General features: G+C 42.4%; 3 protein-coding genes across 4 annotated transcripts in view; 2 read left to right on the top strand and 1 right to left on the bottom strand.

The window, feature by feature from the left end:
• Positions 1-6810, bottom strand: part of LOC116389986 (UPF0577 protein KIAA1324-like) — a 12231-nt gene extending 5421 nt beyond the window's left edge. Inside the window, exons 1-9 of one of the 2 annotated variants that reach the window (XM_031859177.1) lie at positions 6540-6810; positions 3057-3177; positions 2734-2923; positions 2510-2657; positions 2174-2263; positions 1978-2083; positions 1621-1770; positions 1206-1294; positions 254-434 (exon numbers count right to left, since the gene is read on the bottom strand). In XM_031859177.1, coding sequence (XP_031715037.1) covers positions 254-434; positions 1206-1294; positions 1621-1770; positions 1978-2083; positions 2174-2263; positions 2510-2657; positions 2734-2923; positions 3057-3177; positions 6540-6641 — 1177 coding nt within the window. In that variant the 5' untranslated portion in view covers positions 6642-6810. Of the gene's footprint in view, positions 1-253; positions 435-1205; positions 1295-1620; positions 1771-1977; positions 2084-2173; positions 2264-2509; positions 2658-2733; positions 2924-3056; positions 3178-4843; positions 5035-6539 lie in introns of those variants that run through there. The other variant, XM_031859175.1, reaches the window with a different exon arrangement.
• Positions 6811-7985: 1175 nt separating this feature from the next.
• klhl42 (kelch-like family, member 42) lies at positions 7986-11503 on the top strand. The gene is made up of 3 exons (XM_031859139.1): positions 7986-9149; positions 9220-9413; positions 9633-11503. The coding sequence occupies exons 1-3, from the start codon at positions 8386-8388 to the stop codon at positions 10085-10087; spliced, it is 1413 nt and encodes a 470-aa protein (XP_031714999.1). The 5' UTR covers positions 7986-8385; the 3' UTR covers positions 10088-11503.
• An 850-nt stretch (positions 11504-12353) lies between these two features.
• nrip2 (nuclear receptor interacting protein 2) overlaps positions 12354-19643 on the top strand; it is a 23776-nt gene continuing 16486 nt past the window's right edge. The window contains exon 1 of the mRNA XM_031859078.1: positions 12354-12980. Within this exon, the coding sequence (XP_031714938.1) occupies positions 12825-12980 (156 nt within the window). The 5' untranslated portion in view covers positions 12354-12824. The remainder of the gene's footprint in view (positions 12981-19643) is intronic.

Genomic DNA, 19643 nt, shown 5'->3' with positions numbered 1-19643 from the left:
CACACACACACACACACACACACACACACACACACACACACACACACCCCAAAGCTTTATTAAGATACAACAACAGTATTTTCCTGCTTGATAAAACATTATGTTTGCACAAGAGTGGATAATACAGCTGCGTCGCCTCCGTTTGGATGTTTAGTTGACTTTCCTTAGATAAATACCGATTAAAGAGCTCTGGTTATATGAATGCAGCTCCAGTGGCTCTGTGGCAGTACATGCCAGGTGTGAGCAGGTTTACCGTAGGTGCCATCTGAGTAGGTTCCAGGTGGGCAGGGCAAACAGTCGTTGCTGTTGCTGTTGTAGTAGCCGGGGTTGCAGGGAGGGCAGGGCTCTCTCTGTACCGTCGTAGGCAGCTCCACGGCCGCCGTGATGTTTTCCACACAGATCTTCGGCTCCACCCAACGATACAACACCTGCGTCTGTAACCGACAAAGCCACAGAGGTCAGAGGATTTACATGGCGTGTCTCTGGAGTATCACAGACTGAGATCCATAACAACAATACTGGAGGGATACGTTTCTTTTCTCTTCTTGAACAATCATTACTCTGACTCAGCGCTTTCAGAGATGTGAATCAAAACAGGCCAAGGTTGTGGACGAGTGCCAAGGAGGTTGACTTTGGATCAGATGACATGAAAAACGTTCACTAAGTTGTTCATCATTTCCTTTCTCATCACATTGTGAGACTTCTCTCGTTTCTGATGAAATGCCCTGAGACAGCTGACAAAATCCTTTCACTGTTTGTAAGCAATTTAAATGTGATGCAGTAAAAACAGGCAGCATTATCCTCCTGTATGAATAAGCAGGGCTTTAGGGAAATTTGTGAGAAGGATAAATGCAAACAGCATGTTTTATTATAAGGTCCTTTGTGTTAAATGAAAACATTAGACCAAAGATTCAATAACATACTTGTTTTAACGTACTCTTTATTGTAAATATTCATATTTTATATTTTTAAATGAGTTTCAATTGGAATATTTTGCTTTGTTTGGGTAAATTAATCTAGAAATTGAAAGTATAACAACCAAATTGTCAATTTACCTTTGACAATTTATCAGATACTATGTTAAAACTCTGGCGTTTGTTTGTAAGTGTGTGCGTCTCCTTGTGTATTAAAAAGGTGAGGCTGTGTGTGTGTGTGTGTGTGTGTGTGTGTGTGTGTGAAATGTAAAACGTGTGGATGCTGCTGACCTTCCCTTCGCTGTCGCAGGCCGTGTGGATCTGGAAATAATCCTTCTCTGAGCACGGCGGCCTCACTTTACACTCTGCCCATCCCTCATCTGAGAGAGGAGACAATGATGATCCAGTTCACAGAGAAAACAACCAGAGTGTGTTGGTTAGTAAATCCATTATATTATTCTTTTACTTTACAGAAGAGAATGCAACACTTTTAATGTCAACACAAGTCTTTTGACATGTCCGTGTTGGCAGAACATAAACGATTTAAAGGATTTATTTCAAATTTTAAATATTTTTGTTTTTACTTGGTTATTATTTACAATGAGTAGCATGTTATTATCCTCAGAAATCTTGCATCACACCAGCTCTAGCTCTATCAAGTTGCATGTAAGTTGCTGTAAGAGGGACGAGGAATATGTGTACACACGTGAGTAGTGGTGTTCAGGGCAGTTTGTACAGGACGACGCCCCCTTTGTGGAGAAAGTGTTGCTGGGACACGGCTGACAGGATGAGGAGCCGGGCGCCGAGCTGAACCAGCCGGCCGGACACAGGAAACACTCCGATGTGTAGGCGACACCTGGACGCGTGTGTGGACATAAGGTAGCAGCACACACACACACACACACACACACACAAAGTCCTTTTTTTACCTTTTGAATTGAAAGCAGTTTTGTCTCATTTAGTGTGCAATAATTCCAGAGAGCAATTTATATCTGATTGTATCTGATTGATAGTATTGTTAAGTCCTTGAATGCCTTATTGTGTGTTTGAGTTTTTGCTCTACCTTCTATTTGGATGTTCTTGAGCAGCACAGGTTTGACCATCTTCCCTCCCACCAAGATGCCGGTGGTTCTCCAATAAAGGATGTTCGTGCCGGACTTCAGATTCACCTAAAAACAGAAACAAAGAAAACATGCACAGGGTAACGCACACAAACATCGTAATACTTTCCCTGCTAACACAATGAGTCAGATACTCACTGTGTGCGTGTCCCATTCTCCATTGTTAGTGACTTTAATCCACTTCTGGTCATCGGTCTGAGCCATTTCCTGACACTGCTCATTCTGGACCTGAACACATGTTGACATGTTTGCTGTTAGCCAAATCAGCTGAGATATTTGGGCAAATAGCGTCTTTAACATTTCATGCTTCCGTCATTCTTTGAACGCATGAAAACTTAAAGACACTATCATTTAAAAATGTCCTCTATCTAAGAATAGTGTGAAAACACTATTTAGGAAGCCATTACCTCGATATATTGGCAAATGAATATCAGAATATATATGATATTGTAGGAATCAGTTAGAGGTGCTTACATAGAACTCAAAGAAGATGTTGTTGTCGGGGTACTGGTAGGTGAAGGCGACGGAGCCCTTTTTCTCCAGATGGATGGCGTAAACCAACGACACTGTACACTCGTCGCGGTTCGACTCCAGATACACTCCCTGTGGTGTCCATGATGAGCTGCATCACGGATAACAAACACTTAATGGCTGTACACTCGAGTGGGAACGGTAGTGCTTGTGGGAGTCTGCGTCACCTGTTGCACGTCTGAAGATCCTCTCCATTTGGCCCGGGGTCCAAGAAGCTGGCCAGGCTGGTGAAGCCTGCAGGGATGGCGTCCCATTGGTCAAAACGGAGGCCGCTGCCCAGCGAATAAGAGCCGGCCACACACGGCGTGCACTGCTGCGTGCTCATCTCTAAAAACTTCCCGGCCGGACAGGAGAAAGCTGTGAGACGGTGAGAGGAAAGAGGACCATATTGACATGTGAATACACACACACACACACACACACACACACACACACACACACACACACACACACATAAACATATAGACATGAACACACACACAGTACTTACAGCAGTCTGTTCCTCTGGTTGGAGGTGGAAGGTCTGAGCAGGAGCTTGGACTGAGAGGGATGGCGACCCTCCATCGTGACCCTGTGCTGTCACACTCTGTGTACTGGTAGTAGTAGTCGGTCTGCAGAACACACAAGGATCAATACACCATCCACTGGATCACTTCCAAACTGAAATATCTCAGCAGCAATTCAATAGGTTATCATTACATTTTGCACAGACATTCACTGTCACCTGAAGATAGAAGTCTACTGATTTCCCTCTTGCACCACAGTGAGGTTCTCATTTGTGATTTTGAGTAAAACCTCTTAACAACTATTGGACGGATTACAATTACATTTGATGCACACATTCATGTCTTCTATTTTTATAAACTATATTTTGGTAGAAACATGACACCGGTCAAGACAAAGTTTCTACGTATTCTATAAAACGGGACTAAGTTGCCTACTGAACACCTACATTTTTCTAAATTCAGAAGGGTCGTCATCTCTCCAATTTTCTTCTTCTCAAGCTGCTTCGTCGTCAGCCTAAGTTAGGGGCTTAACGTGCTGGATCAAAGTTTACACGCTCCTCACATACGGGTTAAAATCTGAAATGTACCGAATCGACGGGGAGTACGAGGAAAGAAACTCTGGACCTGCAAGTATCTAAAGAAATGTGACCCGAGGATCTTATTGTTGTTGTGGTGAAAGTTTCTAATTGTCCAGTGCATTGCTACTTGCTGAACATCGGTATGTTAGCATCGTCATTGTGAGAATCCTAGCATGCAGATGTTAGCATTAGTTCAAAGCATCTTCAATCTGCGCAGTAAACTCAGTCACGCAGGCATGAAGCTGATTTCATATGTAAATAAAAGCTGGTTTCAAGGGTAAAAGTGGTGGCTGACCCCGATCACCAGGGAAACCGAGCCGCTCGAACACTAATGGTCCATTAGGAGCAGGACAGCGGTTATCCGTGGAGTCGCTTCTTTCCAAGGACTGCTGGTTGTGACATTATGCTCATTATTCGAACTGATTGAACATCCGCTAAGAGGAACATTTTGTCCAAAGCAGCTCAATGAGGTGCTTTAAATCTCCACATAAACAAGAGCTAAAGATGAGAACCAAGAGTGTGTTTTTATTATTCTTAAATCTAGTAAACTTAATACATTACAGGTTATAAACCCGCTTTCCTCAAATTGCCTTTGAACATTTATTTTATATTCTACATCATATTATCTCGGCTAATTTATTGTCTTTTAACTTATTGAATCACTTCCCTTTAGAAAAGTATTTTAGAATAAAATAAAGAATAAAACTCCTGCGCACTGTTTCACTTATTCCTCCATTATTTGATGATTTAATACAATATTTTGGTCGAAACAATCTTAATGTAGATCAAAACATTGTATTAAATAAATATAAAAAACAGTAGTAAAAAAAAGAAAGTGTGCAGGAGTTTAGTTCAGGTTCAGCAGCCCTCAGGCGCACCTGTCACACATATTTTATTATGATTTTGAAGAAAAAGCCAGCAGCTGGTTAGCTTAGCTTATCGTAAAGACTGAAACTAGGGGGAAATAGCTAGCCCAAGTCTGAAATTATTATTGTTATTTGAGATCATATTTACAGCCATAGTGGTATTTAGACGTGGACTATTTTGTGGCTGTATAACACAGGAGGACAGCAAGCAGATGTAATATTGATATTCAATGTCATGCACTTTTCTGACTTTAAATCAGGTTTCTAAATTATGCAATTCTTGCAGAATTAAGGCCGTAAAACCCGTAAGAAGGGTTTGGTTTGCACTTTTAATACGACTTCCCCCGTGTCCAAAGCCTCGCTCTGGCAGTTCTCCACCTCCTCCTCCCCCCGAAACCTGCTTTTCAACCAGGCAGACGAATCCTCCGATTGTGCGGAGCAGGCCATGCCGGCTGCAGCAGAGCACTGACATCTGTATCAGCTAATTACACTGGAGCAATCACAGGAACGAACCGACGCTGTGGGAACAGGGGGAATTCATCAGAGATGGTTTGCAGACGCACAGATAAGCCTGAGCTCTTGCAAATGACTAATCACCTCTCAAAAAGGACCATTCATGCTGTACACCTCCCCCAAACACAAACAAACATACAAACTGTTTGGATTGCCATGTGAGAGGACGAGTCCTTCATTAACATGTACAGTATATCAGGCCAACCTGCTGCCCAGTGAACAAACAACAGGACTGGTGCTAATGGGTTCAACGGTTGAGGGGTATAAAGATGATAGTGATACAAACAGCACATGGGCTGATGTGACTCACAATGGTTGGCATAGAGACTGATGACAAGAAGCGAGAGCGGAGGGATAAAATTCGACGCCATGACAGGCGCCATCCTCTGAGTCTGGAGATTATAGGACTGGAGGTTTTGGGGATTTGTGTAGACAACAGGAAAGATGGACACTAATCGTTTTGGTCTGCTGATATTTTTGTATTGAATGTTTGATGACAAAAGCATCTCTATTAAAAAAACATCTATAAAACAAAGAAATACCTGGAAATTAGACCATCACTGTACAAACTCACTAGAAGACCGAATTCAACTGAACATAGAGTCTCTTTACACTTGTTTATTGTTTACACTACTGGTCTATTGTACATTTTACTTTGTCTTTACATATCTGTATGAATCTCTACGGTGTGTTAGCAGCTTGTACATTTATTTGATGAATTTAGTTATTTTGCATACGAAGATTAAAATACAATACAAACAACAAAATCGACAAATAGCACAAAAAGCACAATAACTAACACGTAAAATACTGTTTGTGACATTCATACAAAGTTTAGGTTTAAAAACTTCATGTTAGGGTAGCCGGGAGCTTTATGCTAAGCTACGCTACGCTAAGAAGCTACTGGCTGTAACATATAAATTACTTTTTACATAAATTGTGTAAACATGTGGACAAATTTATTTTAAAAATTTTAAGATATTTGTTTTTAACATAAACTGTGTAAAGATGTGGATGTTTATTTTAAAAACGTAAATGAGTTTTTACATAAATTGTGTTATTTAAACATCCACATCCTGTAACATCCTCATTTTGCCTCTGGGCTAAATGAAAAAGATGGACAACAAAAGCCCAGGTTCTCTTCCCCCATCAGCGGGTGATCCTGGTCCGGGCTGGCCGGCAGGAGGCTGCACTGAGGAGGGATGGAAAGCCAGCAGAACAAGCGTCCTCTCGGTATGGAGAAATATATAAAGATGGAAAACGACTTGTAGGCTAATTGTAATTGTGCATTAGGATGGAAGCCTTTTGGATGTAATGTGGTTGTTAAATTCTGCATGCATGGCCATTTTCCCGATTTGATGACTGCATTAAAATATGGGACAAACAATAGCAAATAAAAGATGAGAATAATGATTAAAAATAAGAAACGTTTGGCCTCCTAAAAACACTTGTGTTTTAAAGTAGCATCAGAATATGAGGAGATAACAGTAATAACGGTTAAAGCTCTCACCTCACTACACGGCCGCAGGTCGGAGGACACGCACGATGTGAGAGCGGTGATGATGAGCACCAGGCAGCGGGGGAACCGGGAGGCCCACGCCTGCTCCCGCATCCTCAGCTCAGATCACAAACAGCCGGCTGTCGGCTGACTGGAGCCAGAAACATGAAACAGGCCGAGCGGCGAGTGTTTGTGTGTTGGTGTCCCTGTCATTGATGCGCCCTCACCACCATCCAGACACACATTGTGAACAAAATAGTACTTCTGGTGCAGACTTTCAAATTAAAACGCCGGTGTCTGTGATCCTTAGAATAAAGAGTGGGAATAAAGATGTGAAGAACGAAACGATGTGGTGGTACAATAGGCTAATGTAGTACTGTTATTAGTTTTGTTATGTCCTATTATTATAATTTATTATCTTTGGCTTTATTTTTTATTCTGCAGGCTTTTGCAAGTTGTAGCCTAATCATTGTTTAAAGAAAGGTGCCAACATTTTTTATTTGTTTGTGTCATTTCTAAGAGACCGTCTAACATTAAACATGAATGTTACCATTTGCTGTATTGTAATATGTTTAGCGCTCATTTTCATCTGCGTCTGCACACACTTACACATTTCTAGTACATAGGCTAATAATGTTTACAGTATTTCTCCACATTTAATAACATTATTAGACGTTACTAAAGTGGAAAATAAAACTATATGCGGGTTAACAGCTGCTTTATGTTTCATTACATATCTAAAACATTGATACTAGTGAAGCTGTCGAATCTTAGAGCATCCTTTTTAAAAGAATATCAAGCTGTATGCTTTTATTTTGAAGGCTCCGCCATCTGTCTCAGCCTGGTGGATTATTGGTCTCTTCACTTCTCTCTCAGATAAACCTTCAGACAGTGACGACAGAATGTGACAACGCACGTTATCTTGATTGACAGCTGGAGGTAGACAAGAGGCCTGCTGGCTGTTGACCTTATTATAACTACGAGTTTGAGATTAACACTAACATTTTGCAAGACCATGTTGTTTTATGATGATTTGTGCATCGCAATAAGTATAAATCCACATTCAGTATTCAATATTCAATATTTAAGGAAATGGAAAAAGTAAGATGAGTGAGTGTATTCAATGTTTTTATTATATGTATTTATATAAGGTATAAAACATTACGCAATAACCAAATCTACATGTCACAACTTCAATTTGAAAATATGTTATGTTAACGTTTATGTTTTTTATGCTAGTTTGATTTTATTTCTTTAAATTTTGATTTTTCTTTTACACGATGATGTCCCATGCTGCAGTGAATCTGTGTTTTTATTTTGTTGTCTAATGACATTCTTTTACGATGTGGAGCTATTCTTCCATTCACCAGCAGGTGGCAGCAGCACACAACAGCTCTACCAAAAAATATCCCCACGAAGAAGTGTAAAAAGCGGAAGTGACGTGAAATGCAGCGCAGAATCAAAACAGTTAACATTTGACAGCTCAACACTGCCCCGCAAAAGTCTAATAAAATGCAATGAGAGAGGTTACTGCCAGTGTCAGGAATAAACTACAGTATTTAACTATCGTCTTTAGATAATGGGGCGACTTTTTACCGGACTGTCGAAGAATGCTAATCCGAGGAAAATGTACTTCTGGCTAGTTTTATCTGGCAGCCGATCTCTGTGGAAGTAGCTCGTTAGCTTCCACGGCTAACGAAAGTTGCTCCATGGCTATCTATGGGCTGAACATTACCATATATAGACCGGCCACAGGGCTCCCTCGAACGGTGAAATGTAAACAGTGACTCGCTGAGGAGGCTGACAAAGGGCAAGCAAAAAAGACCTGGAATAAAAAACAACAACAACACGCTTCGCCATGTCATCTGAGCAGATTATTGCCATCGTCATGGATGACAAGATCTACGAGGTGAATAAAAAGAAGTTGATAGAGAAGAGCGACTACTTCCGTGCACTGTACAGCTCCGGGATGAGGGAGTCCACGGAGGACTCGGTGCAGCTGCAGGGACTCAGCGTGCCCGGTCTGGAGCTGGTCCTGGAGTTCATCAACACCTCCAAGGTCCAGGTTGTCAACGAGACTCTGGAGGACCTGATTGAGACCGCCTCCTTCTTGCAGGTCACCTCCATCCTCAAGCTCCTCACCTCGGAGATCCGGCTGGACAACTGCGTGGAGCTGTACAGCCTCTCTGAAGTCTACGGGACTCACGATCTGCGCCACGCGTGTCTCAAGTACATGAGCTGCTACTATCATCCCATGCTGAGGCGGCCGGAGTTCAGCAGCCTCCCCTCTGCTGTCAGAGAGCAAGTCCGGGAGATGCGCATGAAAGGCACCGCCACCCTGGTGGCCATCGGAGACTTCACCTGTCTCTCCCTGGACATGCCCGATCGGGATGAACCCTGGTCCATGCTGAGGTACGGAGAGGTGGAGCAGCGCTGGAAACCGCTCGCGAACAACCTGCCTCCAGATATGATCAATGTCAGAGGATACGGCTCAGCTGTCCTCGATAACTACCTGTTCATAGTCGGTGGCTACAGGATGACCAGCCAGGAGATCTCTGCGGTGCATTGCTACAACCCCTGTAGGAACGAGTGGAACCAGGTGGCTCCGCTCAACCAGAAGAGGTATAAAGATTCCTCTCAAATATCTCATTATATGCCGTCACGTTTTCACTTACTGCATCCTCTCCTTCAGGTCCAATTTCAAGCTGCTGGCAGTGCAAGGGAAGATGTACGCTGTGGGAGGCCAGAGTCTGGGAACAGTGGAGTGTTACAGCACCGAGCAGGACTGGTGGACCTGTGTGTCCTCCATGCCCGACCCACTGGCTGAGTTCTCTGCCTGCGAATGCAAGGGGATGATCTACGTCATGGGTGGATACACTGCAAGAGGTGAACTGAAATCAGTATACAGTCACACTATCACACACAGTGCTATAAACAATACAAACCAATGATGGCCACTTGTGTCCTGCAGACTGTGGAAAAGTCTGCATGAGGTTAAAGTGCTTTGATGCTACAATGTTGCTTATTTGATGTCAGTAGTGAAAATATACAAAGGCCGGGATGAGTCTTTGAGTTTTTTACGTGTTTCTTTTTTGTGTCTGACAGACAGGAACACAAGTGTCCTCCGTTACTGCCCCACCTCCGACAGCTGGACGGTGTTTCGGACATGTTCGGCGCACATCCGCAAGCAGCAGATGCTCTCCGTGGAGGACACCATCTACCTGGTGGGCGGCTACACCCACGAGCTGGAGTTTGGCCAGCGGCAGCGGCGTCCCAGCCAGACGGAGGACGTGCTGACGGTGCAGTCCTACAACGTCTCCACGGGCAAGTGGGTCCAGCTAAAGGAGAACACGTCCAAGTCGGGCCTGAACCTGACGTGCACGCTGCACAACGACGGCATCTACATCATGAGCCGGGACGTCAGCCTGCCCACCAGCCTGGAGCACCGCGTCTTCCTCAAGTACAACATCTTCTCTGACGCCTGGGAGGCCTTCAGGCGCTTCCCGGCTCTGGGTCAGAACATGCTGCTCTGTTCGCTTTACCTCCCCAACGTGCTGTGATCGAGAGTGCTGATGAGAAAGACTCAAAGCTGGTGGAAGCCATGCGGCGTTACTATAGGCCAGTGTGTGGTTCGCTTGTTCTCGCATACAATGGGGCTCTGTGGCGTTAGTGGGAGCAGCGTCCGGTTGCCAGGTGGAACGCCCTGTGACCTTTGTGCCTCGACAAAAAGAAAAGAAAAGCGCACTACATTGTACATACTGCTGTGGATGCAAATACAAAAGCTACAATGACAAGTATGAAGAGTGATGAAGCGCCATGGCCCATAGGTCAACAGCATCAGAACAGCCCCAGTTTGTGCCTCTCGTGTATTAAACATTACAGTCACAGTGGATATAATTTGACCATCAGTGTTTAAAAATGACACTCAACCAAGCTGGGGCTACATAACAGCATGCTTTTAAATCTATGGGTCACAATACTCCCAATGTTTACACTCCACATATGGCATTGGTGTACCCGTTTATCCACAGTTCACTACAAACCTTAAAATATCTCTGAAACCAAAACACATTTCCTGTCTTTATGAACTGAACATAGCAGATAATCACGAACAATGGCTTTGGTTTTACACTGCCAGTTCTATGGGTACAAGAGATTCCTTGAGAGTTGTGGTTTGTGATGAGAAGTGGCTCAGAGGGAGCTCGATGTGTTGCGTGTACACTTTGTCTTATTTATCCAGAGATACGCTAAACTAAGCTTAAAGCGCAATTCCATGAAATGAACGATGTGCCTTCTGCAACCTCAGTTAATGGAACTTGGTACAAAAAAAAAAAAAAAAATGCACAAAATGCAAGACTTTGTTACATTGCCAGCAACTGACCAAAACTGCTGTTTTTGAATTCCTTGTGTTCTCTCTGCTGAAGCAGGTTCTGTGTTCACGGAGGTACTAATCAGTTCCTTGATTAAAGAACAGAGGTGTGCAGACAAATGAGCCTCAAAGCAAAAATCTATTTCTGAAATCCTGAAGTTTCATGTAAATGCAGCACTTTCAATGTTTGATTCAGTGGATTTCAGATTCTCTCTGCATTACTTTTATCTGTTTGGGAATTTAGGTCATGATGATAATAAAGACGATGTTCAGAGGTCTGTTTTGCTATTTGTCCTGTTTTATAATGAGTCATTACTGCATTTTCAGTTTTTGTCTCCAACGGTTCGTCCATCACAATGTCCCAGAGTCCATGATGACTTTTTAAGATTGCATGTTTTGTGACCAACCAAAACCCAAATATGTTACAGTAATATAAAACTCTGTCCTCAGTCCTCAAAACTTCATAAACACTGGAAAATACCATCCCACATGAGCAAAGTCATCAAACATGCCTGAATCTATTCCTCTCACAGGAATATTCATAACATAACCGCATCAAAACACTTGATACCAACATCACATCTCCAAAAAAGGCTGCATGAGTCCCTCTATGACTTCATTGTGTTGACAGAACATGAATACTGATGCATCTCAGGCTAAAGAAAACATTTGGTGATGTTGCTTTTAGCTCCTTTTAATTGCAGAAAAAATTGCAGAAAAGAGGTGACCAGCAGAGGGCAGCACAAGCTTTCTAAATAAATATATCAGCAGGATTCTCCTTCACAAGGAATCTCTCCTTCAAATAAGAAGCATATATTTAAAAAAAAAGTGTCTTCAATTTTAGCATCAACGTGCATTTGCTGAAAGAATAAACACCTAAAATGCTACGAAACATTAAAATCAAAGTTGATGGTATCACCCTCCACCTGCAGGCTGAATCATCGCAGTTTCAAATATGTGTCATCGTCCAGAGGTCACGAACGCAGATGGATTTGATATTTTTAGCTTTTGTTGGTGTGAAAAGACGGATGGATGGTTGAAAATTGGGTTTCTCTAATTCACGGCGGCTGCCACTCGGGAGGCAGAGAGGAAATCAATCGTGGCCATCAGTGATTGATCCTCTGAGCGGGGTCACAACACAGAGATGTCTCTCACACCTCCACTGCTCAGGGGACTAATACTGCAAACTGTGCACAGAATCTGCTTTTATATTGTAGCTGCATAGATGACAGTATGTCCGTGGCTTTATAGCAGAGCGTATATGTTCTATATACTGCATACAGTCTTTTATTTAGCTGAGAGCCAAGTGAGAAAATGTGCTCTGTATTGGGAGGTGAGCATGAGTCTGTAGAGTGTGTGACAGAAAGAGGAGGGCTCAGAGAGGGGAGAGAGAGAGAGAGAGAGAGAGAATACACTTGAAAGCAGAGATGTGAGTGTGTCAGAGAGAGAGAGAGAGCGAGAGAGAGCGAGAGAGAGAGAGATCCAAGGACAGACGGCACTGAGGGGAGGGGAAATAACACACTCTCAGTCACACCTACACCACAGCCTCTGTAGCAGACAGAACAGATCTTGACACTGTGAGGAAGATGCATGTCTACATCAGAGGAGCATCCAGGACAGGACAATAGCTCCTAAAGCTGCTGAGACAAATACATGCCGAGGACTGCACACAGAGAGGAAGAGGCAGCACAGCGAGCCCAGAGGGAAGGACATTTCAGAGAGGGCAGAGACAGGGTGGAAGAGGCAACAACTGCAGGTTTATTCTGTGCCTTAAAAAGAGCAGCTTAAAAAAAAAGAGAAAAAGAAGCTGTCTGGGGGTTTCTCATCCTCTGCACGCGGACAACCACTCTGTCTCTTGCTGCAGAGAGGTTACAGTCTCAAGTGCTTCTGTGCTTCAGCACCAGAAAAAATACCTGAGTCCCGAGACCATGAGTGAGGCGAAGAAAGGCGATCTAGCCATCCGGGATAAAGCCATCCTGCACCAGCAGAGGCGTCTGAAGCAGGCCACCCAGTTCTCACACAAGGACTCGGCTGACCTCCTGCCCCTGGACGGGCTCAAGAGACTGGGCACGTCGAAGGACTTGGTGAGTGGACTTTTAGAGAATCGAAACCAGCGCTTGAGGCGATCAGGTCGTGATTTACGTGATTTTGAGAGCATGTGTGCTTAGAGTGAGAGTGGAAGTAGATGTCAAAATGTGATGGTATCTGTGCATGTCATATTTAAGAAGAGTCCTTCACTCATTTAGCATTGCACTCCTGTGACAATGTTGACTCATGATGGAGAGTTTCAAAAATATGTAGATCGATGGAGCAGAACCAGAGATATCAGCCAAATTCCAATCCAGCCCCTAAACCCTCTCCATGCTCACTTCTACTCCATTTGGGTGTCCACGTCGAGGGTCCATCACAAACCAATCAGCAAGGATTGGAATAGCAAATCTACATTGATGCTGACTTAACCAGCTGACCTTACTGACCACATGCAATTTGGGGTTCATGGATCACGCTCCGGTGATAATATTGTCTTACAGACATTAACAACTTAAAGGTTACATTGTATTTGGGATCTAGAAAACGGTAGACTTGTTTATTTGATTGTAAAGTGTTGCATATTTAGAGGGACTGTCAGTACATAAGTTAAAAGTGAGTAAAAAACAAGAAAGATGTTTACAAAAAGCTGCAAAATAAGCTCTGAAGCTTTATTTTTTCTCGGTTGCCACTTCTGAAAGACGCGGATACAAAGCCATGGTTACAAAATGTATTTCATACATTCTTCTTCCCTGTTAAAACCTGGCACATACATTACCCACAATGCAACTTGACTGCCAACAGTTCAGTCAGGTGTGTTATGCTTGTAGCGGCTAATCGAGCAAAAATGAGGAGCAGAGGTCTAAGCTCAAGTCTTTCTAACTCCACACAACAGATTTTTTTTTTTTTTACATTTTCAAACTTGTAGTCTTCAGACCAAACCAACACTGACTCAAGTGACATCACTTGAGGTAATTCATCAGATTCCCCTCACCTCCGTCTGGAGCCACAAAAGGCTTTATACAACCTTTCTATCGGTGGAGAGAGCCGCAACTAACCCTTATTTTCATTGTCGACTATCCTGCCGAAAATTTGCTTTGGAGGAGACGGCTGCTGTTTGACTCTTATGTATGGCCACCATTTCCTGCACTAATTCACTACTTCATCTACTGCAAGTCATCAAGTGCAGAAAAGGAAGTGGAAAGGGTCATGAAAGATTCAGAGTCTTGCACTGTGCAAAGAGGAAACGTCAAGTCAAAGCCTGTAACAGTGCACAGTGCACAGTGCAATGTGCAGGCCTCTCAGACAGAAAGATGTAGTTATACATTCAGGAACACACATGTGTTTGATGGTTGACGTATACGGATGAAAGACATCTCCGACCTCTTCACTTCCTCTTCCTCCAGAAGCCTTGTAAATTGAAGCTGATATAACCTCTGGAGGAACTCCCTGTGATAATCTGAACAATTTATTACTCCAGCTCTCCTCTGGCACAGTTCTGGTTTCATGGCGGCTTCCCAGATCCCCCAGAGCTCTCCAAGAGCCTCGGCACAATCACGCTGGCACCGTGAAGCAGCACCAGCAGTGCTCTGTGATTATCACATGCATGTACGCCTGCCAGCTTTTAATACCAACATTTGCTGCTAGAAAAAAAATATTCTACCGTCTTCCTCCTCCTCTTCCTTCACTGAGTCACATGTTTTTGTAATCTAATGACAGATATGTTTTCGCCCTCTTCCTTCCTTCCTTTATTGACCCCGTGTTCCAGAGGTAGCCTATCATTTAAAACTGCAAGTGTGCCAATAATAAATCGATGTTATTTAAAGGTGTAATCATTTCTCTGTTTCAGCCATGGTGTTGGCATTTATCCAGACTAAAAAATATCTTTACTTTTGGACGGATTGCCTTGAAAATTGGCACAAATGTTCATGGTCCCCAGAGGATTAATCTAAAGCTCTTTTCCCACTGGACAAAAAAGCCCACTAATACTGAAATCTGGCTTTTGTCTTTATTGGGAAATGTTACAATCAGCATTTATGCCCAGGACAAACGACTCTGCAGTAATCTGCATTGATGGTCACATGACAACCGGGTGGACATACTAATCTTTTCTGGTGCGATGCCATGTGACCAGCGTTGAATTGGACAAATATTATAATTCAATAACGTACAAAACATACAATTAATACGCTCTCCTCAGAGACACCAGACTCCAGTCAGACAGCAGTAACTTTAACAGTGAAGTTACTTTGCTGATCATCGAAGGACACGACAGAAACTAAATGAAACTCAAAGCTGTCATTTTTAGTCTTTCCACTGTTCCAACAATCACAAACTCTGGTTTGTGAGTTTGAAAGAGAGACTGAATAAGTAACAGATGTGAAAGAAGAAGTAAACACTGAAACATTTTACTGTTAACTAACCCTGTTTCCAGTGCCACACCAGAAAGGGTTAAAAGAAAAACTGCATATATGTGCAAATATTGGTGGAAAAAGGATAAATTGTTTGATTAAGAGAATAACAGGTTAGTTGCAGCCTTAATTAGATTCCGTCCATTAAAAGAAGCAGTTAGATGGAGAATGAAACTGCATACATAAGATGTTCCAAAAGTTATAATGTTTTGGCTTCATATTAAACCAAAACTGCACATCGAAACACTATTAAAGATAAAAGGAAAAAAATAATCCAAGACAAGATAATAGTCCCCAAAACTCTATTAGATTCAAGGAGCGTAATGTTGAACTCATCTACTGGCAGCCTGTGACTCAACCTGCAGGGCCCCGAACACTCTCTTATCATAATACCAATTATCTTCTCCTTGAAGACGGAATGAAGCTCATCTCACGAGTTATCTAAAACACAATTTGTGGGGCAGCTGTGGCCACGGGAAGCTCAGCGCGATGTGCATGTCATCTAATGAGATGATGATTTCTAACTTTGGGAACTTGTGAGACACAGCGCTTCTGTGTGTCTCCTCTGCAGACAGCCAGCGACATCTTTCAGGCTCTGAATAGACACCACATGAAAAGAAAGCATGATGTGTTTCTGAGGTGGCCGAACCCTCACCGACAAAAATGAGATCATCGGGATAAAGCGGATACGTTTGTTTGTCTGGAGGACGTTTGACTACAAATCAGTCTGTTATTTTTCCCATTTTCCAGTTATATTATAGTATTTTTTTAAATCGAATTACTGTTGAAGAATCAGAAGAGGCGCCCCCTGATGGCCATTAGAGAGAATGCAAGTTTAAAGACAGAAATGTGAGAGTGGCATCAATCTACTCATCTTACTCTCTGCAAGAAACCAAAAATAAAGCTATCCTTTGAATTCAAAAGAATGGTGTGCTGCCACAGAATCAGCAAAGATGGTGGATTCTTTTCGGTTCCTGTGCCAGACACAAACACTTTGGCTGTAACCTCGTTTTGCGTCCTCTTAATTTCTGCTCGCTGGCCTGTCCAGTGTGTAATTCAGCAGCAGAGCCTGTTATGTAAGAGTGAATTTGTTTTGCTGCTGTTTAGCCCGAGGTCCTCTCACTCTCAGCAGCAGCAGCAGCAGCAGCATCACTCCGGCCATGTTGTGCTGCAAAGTAAGTGGAGCAGTGAGCATGAAAAGGGCAAAATCCACCGCTCTTACGCAGAGCGATGGAGGGGAAGGAGAGACGGCAGGAGATGGGGGGTCATGGAGGAAGCACGGTTTACTGGGGATGTGTTACGTAACACAATGTAGGGCTTTGGTACATGGGTGTGAAATGTAAGAAGAGTGAACTGGAGGGAATGAGAGTATATCTGTGTGTGTGTTTGGGTTATTGGGTCGGAAATATCAGAGCCTTACATCAACACCTGAGCGCAGCATGGACTGAGTTGTTGTGTAACCGCTGTGTAATCTCACGGTTTTCTACTGTACACACTCGACATTTACTCTGCGCCAAAATGAGGAAGATAAATGTAAAAGAGGAAAGATGACTGTCAAAAAATACCCCAATCGGATGTCTTTCATTTTTACGTTGAAGCCTCCAACATATATTCAGTTGAAAAAAATATATTATTTCCGATTTAATACCAAACATTTTAAGTATTCATTGTCTTGTTGAGGTCATAAAATCCTTCTTCAGTGAAACTCAAACTAATTAAATTATTTGGCAGGCTGCTCTTGATGAAAGGTCAATCGTAATGCTGGCTTCAAAGGTTGAGATTACCTAAATGACAAACTCCAAACACAACAACAAAACAATCGAAAATCCCACAAACATTTTCTCATTTACCACTAATCCCTCTAAAACCCACAGATTAAACAGACAACATGTTAAAGGTGTTTAGAGGTGCTAGCAGGCAGATTTCCCTTCCTTTGAACAGAGCCAGGCTAGCTGTTTCCCCCTGTTTCCAGTCTTTATGCTAAGCTAAGCTAACCAGCTGCTGGTTACCTTTGAGATGTCCCAGTAGTCTGCAAGAAACCAAATAAGCGTATTTCCCAAAATACTAAAACTATTCCTTCATGAATTTAAATCAGCTAATTTGTATACTGAAGTTTTTAGTGCCACTGCTGTCAACACGTATGTTTTTTAAATCGTTAACAAAGCGTAAAGACATATTGGTTGTCGGAAGCTTTAAAATCTCGTTTTGGTCTAATTGTGCTGCAAACACCTACTGAAGCCTCTTTCTTCTTCTTCTCCCTGCAGCTCAGTTGTCCGTTTGCTGCTCATGTTGCTCTCTTACAGATGAGTGAGTCGGAAATCTGTGTGCCTGTGTGTGTGTGTGTGTGTGTGAGTGAAAGCCTGTCTAATCGAGAGATTGCAGTCTCCAGGTGCTTTCTGAGGATGATCAAAAGCTACAGATCTGGGCTTACATTTAAGAGCATCAAATACAACTTAAGTCCTGATTTTCTAAACATTTTGTCCATTATATTCTAAAAACCCCATTTCTTAAATATAGATAAACCAGTGTGAAGAGGTGTTGTACTATCTCCTCTCCTCTCAGAACGTCCTGAATTCATACAAGCAGATGGTGTACAGTACATCTCATCCTGGAGCAGCTTTTTATTTTCATCCAGATTCACTTTACAAACTCGATTGTTTATTTTCCCCAGAAGGCAAAGTAGCACTTCAAAGTGAAAAGCAAACACGACAATGTCACTCGGTGTGAGCGCCGGGCTCTGGGGAGTTTGCCTCTTCCTGTTCCCTCCAAAACAAACAATGCTAAAATCGGGTGCAGGCTTTATTATTAGCTCGGGGACAATTAGGTGGGCTGGAGAGAGGTTAGGGTAAACCTGTCTCTCTGTGTGTCATCTGGAGCTGTGGATGGGGGGCAACACTTCCTCAGCTGCTGCCTCAGTGCTGTCTAGGAAGACGGGGGGCTAAAAATACCCGAGAAAACTAAAACGACAAACCAACCCCAACAACAGAGGAGAGGACCCACGATACCGAGACAGAGAGGAAGAAGAAGAGGTGTTTTCGTGCATTTGTTGGTAGTGATTAATGACACCTCGCCCTCAAAAGTGGATTCAAATGTAATATTGGTGTTTTTAATTAATATATTTGAAGGGAAAAGTCCAAAATTCCCAGAAATCCACAAAAGATAATGCTAATTCACATTTACTAAATACATCTGGATGTGGTGTTGGAAGAGAGATGGCTGACTAAGTCTGCAACTGATGATTATTTTAGATATAGATACATTTTTGATGATCAACTATTCATTTAGTCTATAAAATCTAAAAAAATAATGACAATGACTCTAAAACGATGTCTTCAAATAGCTTTTTTGGTACAAACGAAAGATGTTCAATATAGGAAAAGATCAGGGAAAAACATTCTGAAACTTAATAAATGACTAAAACAAATCGTTGATTATCAAAATTGTCATTGGGATGATTTATGAAGTTATTGTTCCAAAAATCGCCATTTTGTTAAATCAAGACTCTCAAAATAGTTACTGATATTACTATAAAAAAAAGGAACAGTTTGACATTTTAGGAAATACGCCTTTTTACTTTCTTGCTTAACTAGTCTCGTCAGCTACATGTAGCTGGATTTCTTTCTTCTTTAGACAGAGGCCGGTCGTTGTGCTAAGCTAAGCTAACCCACTTCTGCCCATAGCTTTAACGAACATGTACTAGAGAGTCGAACAAAACAGCGGTCTCCTGAGTGGAAGTCTGGTGTTCGTTTGATGGTGCCTCCCACCTGTCCTTAGCGGACTTTCCTGTTTTTTTAAACTCATTATACATCAGTCACTTTCACCTACAATGCAAACATGTTTTCTTGGCGACTGGGCTTTGAACTGAAGAGAAGGGCCTTTTCTGTTTTCATCACCATCTTCACAAATATATACGTCCTCTAGTATTGATCCTTTAAATCATCCAGAAAAGTAAAATAAAGGTGATGACAAACAAGGAGGCTTCATGACGGACCAATCAATTAATCAACTGAATGTAGTAAGATAAAAACATCAGAATACAGGTTTTATAGACACTGAGCAATGAATGAACCATTTATTGATTATAAAAATAGATTAATGAACTAATCATTCAGCGTTACAGCAAATGCCCCTTCTAATGGGACCAAAACTAATTGAAAAATAGCAGCGCTAATTGGTGACCACATCTGTTTTATTACACTGATTAATTACTTTTTATTTACTGGGGTTTTTAGATGAAAATTTTATTTCATGCAGGATTCAGAGAGAGAGAGAGAGAGAGAGAGAGAGAGAGAGAGAGAGAGAGAGAGA

The sequence above is a fragment of the Anarrhichthys ocellatus genome, unplaced genomic scaffold (assembly GCF_004355925.1).
Source record: "Anarrhichthys ocellatus isolate YVR2014 unplaced genomic scaffold, GSC_Weel_1.0 scaffold21, whole genome shotgun sequence".
Taxonomy (NCBI): domain Eukaryota; kingdom Metazoa; phylum Chordata; class Actinopteri; order Perciformes; family Anarhichadidae; genus Anarrhichthys; species Anarrhichthys ocellatus.
Note: the sequence above shows the minus strand (reverse complement) of the source record. Positions and strands in the feature narration are given on the sequence as shown.